The sequence below is a fragment of the Kogia breviceps genome, chromosome X (genome assembly GCF_026419965.1).
Source record: "Kogia breviceps isolate mKogBre1 chromosome X, mKogBre1 haplotype 1, whole genome shotgun sequence".
Classification (NCBI taxonomy): domain Eukaryota; kingdom Metazoa; phylum Chordata; class Mammalia; order Artiodactyla; family Physeteridae; genus Kogia; species Kogia breviceps.
In genome coordinates this window covers 59393480-59405927 of record NC_081330.1, presented here as the reverse complement: position 1 = coordinate 59405927, position 12448 = coordinate 59393480, and the positions used below count along the sequence as shown (strand labels likewise).

At 36.5% G+C, this 12448-nt stretch overlaps 1 protein-coding gene across 1 annotated transcript in view; it reads right to left on the bottom strand.

Annotated features, from left to right (window-relative positions):
* The window catches only part of POF1B (POF1B actin binding protein), a 112891-nt gene extending 101099 nt beyond the window's left edge, over window positions 1-11792 (bottom strand). The window contains 1 exon segment of the mRNA XM_059050178.2: window positions 11508-11792. Coding sequence (XP_058906161.1) covers window positions 11508-11792 — 285 coding nt within the window.
* Between the last annotated feature and the right edge of the window lie 656 nt (window positions 11793-12448).

Genomic DNA, 12448 nt, shown 5'->3' with positions numbered 1-12448 from the left:
GTATACTGAGAAGTTTTATAAACTTGCTGAAATTAACCCAAGTAGGAATACACACACATACGTAAATATATATATATATATATATATATATATATATATATATATATATATATATATGTGTGTGTGTGTGTGTGTGTGTGTGTGTGTTTGTGTATATGTATCTTACATATTTAGGGCATATATTGATAGGCAGTTACTTTCCTCGGATGCCAAGATAGCAGATATTCAAAAGGCAAATTGGTGTATTTGCACAAAGACAAGTCTAGTGCTAAAATGAAGGAATTATTCAATCTTCTTATATTTGGAAAGCTCGTACATTAATTCCACAAATTATGTTTTACTTAATTGTTCCAATCCTTCATTATTAGAATTGATCTAGGCAAATGTGGCTTTTCCCATACAACCCTTATGGAAATGAAGGACAAATGGAATGACTTCAAAAAGTAAAATATTAAGGTGGTAGCTTAATATGGGTCAAAGAGATTAAGACATATGGCAGTGACCAGCATGAGTTTAAATTGCAGCAGTATTACACTTATCATAAGGTGGAAAAAAACCTATCTGAATATAAGGTGTATTAATTCCAGAAAAACTTGCTAAAGAAAACACTTTTCCCATGAAAGTGTATGGAATTAGGTAAGTAGTGTGAGTAAAGGTCCAAAATGAACATTGTCTTGATGATGGAAGTTACTTTCAGTGGCATCTAGCTCTAGGCAGGATTGCTGCAAGTCATCCCACAAGTAGCCATTGCCTATTCTACAGGAAGTGATCAAAAATGTTTGTGAATGAATGAATGTATGAATGAAGAGGATGTCTTAGTTTTAAAGGCATCTCAGGAATAGAAATCTAAATCTCTCTCTTGATAACCTACATAAATGTTTAATTTTCAGTGTCACTCATCTGTATAGAGCTTCCCTAAATCTTTCATGTTGAAATCATTAAATCTAGTGAATAGTTATATCTTTTGTACTTATGCCCTCTATGCCATAGCCCCATGTTCCTTATAACAAAATAATTGAAGGCTGGGGAAGGGGTGGTGGTGACTATCATAATATAGTGGAAAGAGTCCTATGTTTGAAGTCCAGAGCCCTAGGTTCTACTTCTAGTTATACCACTGTATACCAGCCAGCTGTGATAATGAACAACTCATGCCATCTTCCTGAGCTTATTTCCTCATGTGAGAAATGGGATGTGGGCATGTGTGTGGATTGGAGGATCTTTAAGCCCCATTCTATTTCCGACATTCTGTGAATATAAGAGGTCACTCCCAGCTTATTTTTCCATACAGACAAGACAATTTCAAATCCTTTAAACGTGTCAGTCTTGTTTTCCTTTGATGAAGATGCTAATGATAACTAACACCTATTAAGAGCTTTCTATGCCAAATATGTTACATAGATCATCTTATTTAACACTCAGAAAAACTGCCATCAGAAAGGTACTACTATAACCCCATTTTACATATGAGTAAATTTAGACAAAGATAGGTTAAGTAGATAGCTGAAGATCACACAGCTAATACCAAGGTGTTGGGATTCTAACTCAACTAGCATGATGCTACTTAATCACTAAATCCAGAACTCATGCCCTTATCACTATACTTTCCCACACCTATAGCCTGCCTCATTATATTTTCTGTTCTTCAAGTTGTGGAACAAAATTCTACTGTTAGATTTTACTAATTCTCATAATAGGAGGCTAGATATTTGACTCTTTTTATTATTTACTATCAAAAGTAACTTTTTGGTGCCTGAAAACAAGAAATCCACCTATAACTGACAGTGTGAGAGAATAGCCCTGATTAAATATTTTAAACTTCTACAAATTCAATAGGGGTTTTTTAATGTAGACAGCATGGTATATTTACAGGGTGTACATATAGAACTCTAAACTCAATAAAACATTGAATTTTTGTTTAATTCTCATATCATTTAAGCCCTTTGATTTTGCAGGAAGGCCCTACTTTTTCTGATCAAATATTCAGTGTAGTATTGAGTCATTTATTCCTGTGGTTTGTATTTGCTAAATACATCAATATTGCCTGTTGGCAACATTCTTCAGGTAGAGTTTTGTTGAAAAATAATTTTGTTTATAATTAGTAGATTTAAGCTTAGTATGAAATCCAAGCCTGTTTTTCCCATGATGACTAAAGTCATTTTCTATTTTGGGAAAGTTGTAGCAGCCCTCTTGCTCCTCCTCCCCCACCCACCTTTTTCCTTCTCCTTCTCCTCCTCACCCTTCTCTTTCTCTTTTTCTCCTCCTCCTCCTCTTATAAAGTACATGTGACATTACCAATTTTAAGATCAGAGTGGATTAAAATCAATCTGCTTTTCTGGGATAATTTTACAACATCACTAGAGATAATTGTTCATACCTTGGTTTAACCTAAATCATAGTTTGGATACAGGAATCAGATATCAGAGACTGTATGACATAAATAAGAGTCAAATGTATAGATCAGGAATATCCAGTATAGCATGGTGGTTACAAGCATAGACCTAGAACTAGACTGCTTAGATTTAAATCCCAATTCTACCACATACTAGCTGCATGAACTTGAGCAAGTTACATAGCGCTCCTGTGCCTTGGTTACCTCATCAGTAAAAATGGGAATGATATTTGAACTTTACTTACTAAAGTTTAAAATTAATTCAGTAGCTTAAGGGACATAGGCAGTTCCAGAGAGGCTATGAAACCCAGATCATGTGCTAAAATAAAGGAAGGTGCATTTTGATTGAGGGGGGTTATTTCATCTTTTTCCTCTATTTAAATATTTACTCCTTCAAAAAGTAAGGTTCTGGGGAAATTATATAAAAGATAGATACAGTCACTCCTCCATATCCACAGGTTCTGCACCTGCAAATTCAACCAACAAAGTATTGAAAATTTTTTTTTAAATCTGGGAAGTTTCAAAAAGCAAAACTTGAATTTGGTGCACTCTGGCAACTATTTATATAGTATTTACACTGTATTTACAAATCTAAAGATGATTTAAAATACAGGGAAGGACATGCATAGGTTATATAAGATACTTGAGCATCTGTGGATTTTGGTATCTGGAGCAGGGATCCAAGTACCAATCCTCCTCAGATAGCAAAAGATGACTATACATGCATACATACATAAAAATGTTTCATTCAGCTCTTTTAAAAACGTTGTACGAATTTAATTCTTCTTCTACTGAAACTGTCATTCTAAACTTATACTTTGAAAGTTTGTGGCTTCATTTTTTGTTCCATTCCTATGTGTCCATTAAAGCTGATCATGTACTTTGGCAGCCCTTTGATCGCACATTTGCACCACCATTAATTTCTTTGAATTGTAATGATCTTAGAGGTAGTTCTATACTTAAACGAGTAGCTTGAATATATAGATCTGCAGTGTCCAGTAGAAATCTTTGCAGTGGTGGAAATGCCCTGTATCTGTGCTGTACAGTACAGCAGTCACTAGCCACATGTGGCTGTTGAGCACTTAAAATGTGGCTATTGCAACTGAAGAACTGAATAATTAGTTTTATTGGATTTGAATTAATTTAAATGTAAATGTAAATAACCACACACTACCCTACTGGAAGTGTAGCTCTAGAGGAAGCATTAGGTAAGAGGCAGACTGCAAGCAAGCTTTAATGCTCAGCATCACTACATTTTAAAAAAGATAAAGAAAAATAACACACACTAAAAAAACCTTCATTTCAAATATTGAGGCTCAAGTTCAAAGACTCTAAGAGCATGTGAACTTCCAAATTACTCTTTCTAAAGGATATTTATGCCAGTAAACATTATAAATACATTCCTGCTGCTCCAGTCTTTTGATCATATAACATGTTTTAGAAAATTGCTTTAATGTTTTTCCTCATTAGTCTTTCTTAGCTAGTAGAGCCCTAATAAGCCTTTCAAGCATATGTTTTACCTAATCTTCCCAGTGTCAAAGGAACCCTTACTTTATAGTCTATTCATTTAGTTTATTACTGTAGTTTGTGCAGCTAACAGCTTTTTTTGGCTATATTTTTATATATCAATAATACAAACAGAAAGAATTATCCAGTGCTAACTGTGTGCTGGACACCTTCACATATTATCTCAATACTCACTACAACTCTGAAGGAAGGTATTATTGTCCCCACTTTACAAATGAGGACACAAGGTCATGAGAGATCAAGTCATTTATTCTGGGTAATACAACATTAACACTTACTATGTGTCAGGCACTGTTCTGTGTATTTTTCACCATATATTATCGCATTTGACTCTAATAACAATCCTATGACTTAGGTGTTATTATCGCCCCATTTTATAGATGAGGCAACTGAAGCATATAGCTAGCAAGTCCCTGAACCAGGAATTAAACCAAAAAAGTTTAAAACCTAAGCTTACACTATTAGCCACTACACTTGACTGTTTCATTCTTCAGTTCTCCCCAAGTCTACCTCATCACTGCCCATTTATTATCTGTAGCTCTCCCTGGGACACTACACATAGATTCATTTGGATGGGCATTTTCTTCACACAATGTTCTCTGTAACTGATCTTTAGGCTTTACATAATATGAACATTTTCAGTCCATACCTATTGGCTTTCATTTTCCTATTGATAGCTCTGATCAAAGAGTTCAAGACCTTGGTGCAATATGTAAACGAGAGACAGCAAGACAGCTGGGAACAAGAATTAGGTAATAGAAACGATTACATGCATAGTACAGGACTTTGTTCTTTAAATATTTGGAATCTTGTTGAAATAAACATGGCACTCTTTCATGTTGCCTAATTTGAATTTTAAAACTTTACTTAAAAACTAATACATAGGGGCTTCCCTGGTGGCCCAGTGGTTGAGAGTCCGCCTGCCGATGCAGGGGACGCAGGTTCGTGCCCCGGTCCGGGAAGATCCCACATGCCGTGGAGCGGCTGGGCCCGTGAGCCATGGCCACTGGGCCTGCGCGTTCGGAGCCTGTGCTCCGCAACGGGAGAGGCCACAACAGTGAGAGGCCCGCGTACCGAAAAAAAAAAAAAAAAAAAAAAAAGAAACCTAATACATAATATAATGTTATAATGTTCCAAGAAGGAAAACCATGGGAGCCTTGTTTACACTCCTGTCAATTTTAATGACTACGAGAATCACTGAAAGTAATAATAGTGACTCAGGAAAAGCCTAGGCTGAATAGTTTCAAAAGAGGCAGTATCTTTAAAAAACACCTGACATTTATGCTGACAGAATTTTCCAAGGCAAACGGCCATTTAAATAGGCCATTTAAATAAATTTTCGGAATAGTTTGGGAGATGCTTTTGTTAGAACCTGTCAAAGACAGTAACATGGTTAAACCCTTGCCTTAGGTTATTGTTGAGATGCTGTTCTGAACTTTGTACAGGAAGAAACATGTAAATTATAATGACCTCTGTTTATATGAAATAAACACTTCCTTAATTTAGGATAAAATCTGTGATTCTGTTCTCATGTGAAGAAAGCAATAGAACATAATAGTAATAGAACTCCTTCCACTCATCCCTTCCCTCCAAGGAAAATCCCTCATTTAAGAGACCCATTCCTGTATTCTTTCTTTTCTTGAAGGCAACTAGGGGAGAAAATAAAGAATACAGTCACTTTGCAGCGCATGCTTTTTGTCTTTAAAAGCTGAAAATACATACGTTCCATTGGAAGCCAAAAAAGGATGGCTATTAAGATAGCTGCTGTTGTGAAGAAAAAGTTAGCTCAAATATACTTGATTAGAAAGGTTTCCAGTTTTAAATAGGGTTTAAGAGCATGGCAAACTTGCAGTTATTTTACCAAGAATTGTCAAGAAAAAAAATTTGGATCACAACAGTTAAAGGAAAAGTTCACTGCCCTCCCCTTTGTCCCCACCACCTTCACACACACACACACACACACACACACACACACACACACACACACACAAAAAAAAAAAAAAAAAAATGATAGCTCGTGAGTGCCATTGACTCAAAACAGGCCTAGCAATTTATCAGATCTCCCTTAAACAAGAGACAATTGGCAAGGCCATTTTCACCCAGCAATTAGTTGCGCTCAATTTCTATAGCTTCATTTAATTGTAAGCACAAAAGGGATGACCAAAGCTGAAAACTGGGCCTCTTTATAACCTCATTGCTTTCTCAGGCAACCTACTTCCCTGAATAATCGTTCACTTTAGTGACCACTCCTTTGAACAACAATTTTTCAAAGCAACACACCCATCCCCACAGAACAGGAAAATTTTCTGATAGTGTATAGAACTCCTGGCACAGTAAGGGAACTATCCACTATCTCTGTAACCAAAGAAAAAGGAAAAAAGTCATGTAAACAAAGAAAAGCCCAAACTGGGTAATTACTGAGAGCAGAGGCCAGTCATAAACTCACTCACTTTCTCCCCTGGGCTTCTTCTTGGAGCTAAATTTGGTTGCAATTTTCAAATTAAAAAAAATGGTAATCCATAAAACACAATCTCTAAGAGATCCCTTCTTGCACCAAAATGTTTTATTCAATAAAATATTGATGGCTAAAGCACATAATTATATTTTAAAATGAAATATAAATATATAGGACACCTACAGACCAGGTCGTATATATCTCTCCTCAATATGGACTCTCCCTGGATAAGCAAATGCTATTTATCCAGATAATCATGGTGTTTCTTACATAATAGGCACTTAATAAATATGTGTTCAATGATGACTGGTATTAAAAATATTTGATTTTGATCAATTTCTCTCTCTCACAGCAGAACTTCTCTGTATACTTGGACAATATCTTGAACTTTGGAGAAAGCTAAAATTAATGGAAGAGAAATACATATGTCCAATGCATATTAACATCAATGTTGTTCATTTAAGGCAGTGTTTCATTTTGAGTTAATGATGGTTGTTTAATGTTTAGGCCTTTTAAAAGGTTGAGCCATAAGGTTTTTGTTTTCTTTAGTTTTATGTAGTTTCTAGAATTCCATTTATTTACAAGACTATATTCAGTTTTAAAATGTACCTATGACCTTGATTACACCTGCTTTTGATTTTTCCTGTTCATATGGATAAACTTAGTAATTTTAATTCTACCATCAATTTAGACAATTTCACCATACCTGGTTTCTATATTCAGTTTTCTCTGAGAAACACTTTATCAGTCAGACAAAATAATAACTGAGGGAATCATAAAATATATCTGATCAATTTTAGACAAGAAGCAAAGCAACAATATATCTGGAGAAATTTAAAATATGTTTATGTCTATAAACACTATTTTAGTGCACAAGAAAGCAAAAAAGGAAAAACGTGGGCCATAAAGCCAGAAATAGAAAATACTAAAGTGCTGCAAAAAGCATTTGGTTAAATCTCAAATGTCTACTACATAAGCAAAAATTAAGATTCAGGAAGCAAAGCAGAGTGACATCAATTTCGGTTTCTCAAAGGGAACATATTTTACTACTGGCAATTATATATATTTTTTAATCTTAGGAATTATTTTACTATCATCCAAACACAAAAATGCTAAAAATAATTCAAGTAAAAGTTTAATTGAGTTCATGATAACCAACAATTGATTATAATACTTATCTTCCTAGCTGTCATGGTCGAAAACATTAGCATCATAATAATTGTTATATACCAACTCAAAATGTCATTGAAACATGACATATTAAGGAGAGAATTTTAAACTATAAAACAAAAAGTGTTTTAAGTAATGTGTACTGCTTGCTTGTGCTTGGCATGGTATACAATAAAGCTGCTACCACATCTTACCCATTTCATTAACATGAAGGTAATTTCAGATCAATTTTAGGTCCTACTTTATACAATGCCATCCTGCCACTAAACAGGGAGAAAAGAAATAAAATAATAGAATAATACTTTCCTAGTCACATTCTTTGTGGCAGCTATCTAAAAGCTTTCTTGCCAAATTATCTTTTAGTGGATTTATGAATGCCCTTTGATATCGAACTCGGTTTGAAATTTTATAGTTAAATTTTCTTTCTTATTTCACTAAGAGAATGAAGATTCTTATTGTTTTTCCTTTACCACATATCTAGAAGTTCACTTCCCTCTTCCTCACCCAGTCCTTTTCTTTCTTTTCAATTATAAATCACTTCAGACTTCACAACACCCTCCATTCCAATCTCTTTTCCCTGTTTCTGCGGCCACACTTTCTGTCCCGAAGCCTCTTTATAAACTCCTTCAGGGAACTACATTTCAGGATGGAGCTAGTCTTTTGAGGATCACTTAGCAAATATCAGGTGGAAAGGTGAGTCTCGTAAAAAACTCAACCAGCTTGGTCCCAGGAATATTAAAAAGGAAAGTTGAACTATGGAGTATACAATAAAGTGTGATCCTAAAAGTTTTTCTGTGGTCAATGTTTATAATTTGCCAAATTTCAGCTCTTTAAATTTTTATCTATTTATTTTTCTTTTACTAGGAAGTTTATAAGAAAAGTGTTTAATGTATTTAAATAACTGCAACAGATGGGGTGATTTTAGCATTTGTATGATAATGGTAACTGTTGTTTCAACTTCCCCATTGTTTTGGGGCTACTCAGGAACATAGGTGACACCCACTTTGCTGTTCATGAACTGAATATACATTTGCATTATTATTATCACAAACTAGTAGTTTTGACCTTTTATTTTTCTGCCCTTTGATTTCAATGCAGGTGGAGTTTTTCTCAAATAGGAAATTACTGACAGTGAATACTGGGTTTTTCTTCATATTTTTCCCTCAAATTAAGCTAGGAGTGAAAAAAACAGGAAAAATGTGGCCTTTGTAGTTGTTGGGTTACCTATATTTTTAAAAACGTCTTTTTACCCCGAATAGCCAAAGCAATCTTGACAACGAAAAATGGAGCTGGAGGAATCAGGCTCCCTAACTTCAGACTATACTACAAACTACAGTAATCAAGACAGTATGATACTGGCACAAAAACAGAAATATAGATCAATGAAACAGGAGAGAAAGCCCAGAGATAAACCCACACACATATGGTCACCTTATCTTTGACAAAGGAGGGAAGAATATACAGTGGAGAAAAGACAGGCTCTTCAATAAATGGTGCTGGAGAAACTGGACAGCTACATGCAAAAGTATGAAAGTAGAACACTCCCTAACATCACACACAAAAATAAACTCAAAATGGGTTAAAGAACTAAATGTAAGGCCAGACACTATCAAACTCTTAGAGGAAAACATAGGCAGAACACTCTATGACATAAATCACAGCAAGATCCTTTTTGACCCATCTCCTAGAGAAGTGGAAATAAAAACAAAAGTAAACAAATGGGGCTTAATGAAACTTAAAAGTTTTTGCACAGCAAAGGAAACCATAAACAAGACCAAAAGACAACCCTTAGAATGGGAGACAATATTTGCAAATGAAGCAACTGACAAAGGATTAATCTCCAAAATTTATAAGCAACACATGCAGCTCAATAACAAAAAAACAAACAACCCAATCCAAAAATGGGCAGAAGAACTAAATAGACATTTCTCCAAAGAAGATATACAGATTGCCAACAAACACATGAAAGAATGCTCAACATCGTTAATCATTAGAGAAATGCAAATCAAAACTACAATGAGATATCATCTCACACCGGCCAGATTGGCCATCATCAAAAAGTCTAGAAACAATAAATGCTGGAGAGGGTGTAGAGAAAAGGGAACACTCTTGCACTACTGGTGGGAATGTAAATTGATACAGCCACTATGGAGAACAGTATGGAGGTTCCTTAAAAAACTACAAATGGCACTACCATACTACCCCGCAATCCCACTACTGGGCATATACACTGAGAAAACCATAATTCAAAAAGAGTCATGTACCAAAATGTTCATTGCAGCTCTATTTATGATAGCCAAGACATGGAAGCACCCTAAGTGTCCATCAACAGATGAATGGATAAAGAAGATGTGGCACATATATACAATGGAATATTACTCAGCCATAAAAAGAAATGAAACTGAGTTATTTGTAATGAGGTGGATAGACTTGGAGTCTGTCATACAGAGTGAAGTAAGTCAGAAGGAGAAAAACAAATACCATATGCTAACACATATATATGGAATCTAAGAAAATAAAATGTCATGAAGAGATTAGTGGTAGGACGAGAATAAAGCACAGACCTACTAGAGCATGGACCTGAGTATATGGGGAGTGGGAAGGGTAAGCTGTGACGAAGTGAGAGAGTGACATGGACATACACACACTACCAAATGTAAAATAGATAGCTAGTGGGAAGCAGCCGCATAGCACAGGGAGATCAGCTCTGTGCTTTGTGACCATTTAGAGGGGTGGGATAGGGAGGGTGGGAGGGAGGGAGATGCAAGAGGGAAGAGATATGGGAACATAGGTATATGTATAACTGATTCACTTTGTTGTAAAGCAGAAACTAACACACCATTGTAAAACAGTTATACTCCAATAAAGATGTTAAAAAAATAAAATTAAAAAAATAAAATAAAAACGTCTTTTTAAAATAGTTTCATTATATACTTTAGAAATGTTGCTCCATATCCTAATTAAAATTATTGTTTTGGGAAAAATAATCCATATTATTACAGATCAGCATAGCAATGCAACATAGGATATCATCCCAATGGTTGCTTTTTGAGCTCTTTACAGTACTACTTGTATCTTGAAACATAATTTCAGTTTGGATGGAAGTTTCTAGAAAGCTTAAATATATGCAAACTTAATATAAAGAGAGTCAAAGATGAAAACAGACATAGAGCTGTTAATTTTATATTTTCTTACAGTGTTCTTTCATATTCATTGGCAAGATTATTAACACAGATACTGATGCTAAACTAACCCCTTTAAAAACAAATTTGTTTCATTTTAAAGGGTGTCTTAGACTTCCACCATTTTTAGCTTTCATGTAACAATTGCTTACATCTTGCCTTCCTCAATCTTATATTCACTCTTTCAATATTCCTTCTACTAATATTCATAAATTATCCACCTTGACTATATAGGAACCGATGCCTCATTTTCAAAAAATGAAACACATGACAATTCAAATAGACATTGTGCCTGTCACTTATCCTGGAGTAGCATACTATTTGCTAAACACAAATAATTGCTCCTCACTCCATACATGCCATTGTCCCCGCACCACCATATTTGATACAAAAAATCCTGTTTACTTTTGATATGAAGTGAATCTGTGGGAACCTATTTTATAAAAATGACTGTATTCAAGTTGAGGATTGCTTTGTGGTAGGAGCAAAAGAATACCTCAGGTCATATATTCCAATCTAATTCAACAGAAAATGAACCATCCTATGCTCTAGTTAGATTATGAAAATCACTGGAACTGATAAACAAATGGCTACAAGAACTAGTAAATGAAAGAACAGCCAAGAGATGGAATTTGGGTAACCATACATTGCATATATAGCTGCAATCCAAGAGATAATATCCTGTAGAACAGAGGCAGAGAAGCAGAAAGAAAAGAAATGAGGTTCAAAAGCAAACAAAGGCAACAAAGATTTCCCCTTTCTGGCATAGCTGTCTTTGTGGTACCCGGGAACGGTCGCTCCAAAGCAAGCTTTGGTAGGAGGAGGCAGTTCTGAGAGAGTAGCACATCTCCTGTGACCCGAAGGTGTCCAAGGCCTCAACCACCTTGTTCATGGGCCCACTGTAGGTCCTCACTCACTCATACACTACGTTTTTTTCTGGAGGCTGCTGGGCTTGGCTTGACTGATGGTAGCAGTGGTAATGCTGGGGCTGACACTGCAGCACTTCTGGGGATTGCTGAGTCCCACAACTGCTGCTGCTCATCTCACTCCAATAGTTTGAGCTCATCATCTTCTCAGTGGTCAGCAAGGTACTCCCCAGATGCTCTAAGGAACAGAGAGAAATCATGAAAGAAAGGGGTAGGAAGGGCTTCCCTGGTGGCGCAGTGGTTGAGAGTCCGCCTGCCGATGCAGGAGACACGGGTTCGTGCCCTGGTCCGGGAGGATCCCACGTGCCGCGGAGCAACTAAGCCCGTGAGCCATGGCTGCTGAGCCTGTGCGTCCGGAGCCTGTGCTCCGCAACGGGAGAGGCCACAACAGTGAGAGGCCCGCATACCGCAAAAAAAAAAAAAAAAAAAAAAAAAAAAAGAAAGGGGTAGGAAAGCAGGCAGGCAGGCACACATTAGAAGCCTTTTTTTTTTTTTTCGGTATGCGGGCCTCTCACTGTTGTGGCCTCTCCCGTTGCGGAGCACAGGCTCCGGACGCACAGGCTCAGCGGCCATGGCTCACGGGCTTAGTTGCTCCGCGGCATGTGGGATCTTCCCGGACCAGGGCACGAACCCGTGTCTCCTGCATCGGCAGGCAGATTCTCAACCACTGCGCCACCAGGGAAGCCCCATTAGAAGCCTTTATCAACCACCTCTGCCTATAGTGGTGCCAGCAAGAGATGGCAGTTACCTGAGCAACAGCAGAATCAGGTCTGGCAGCTACAGAGGAGGAGGCAGCAAA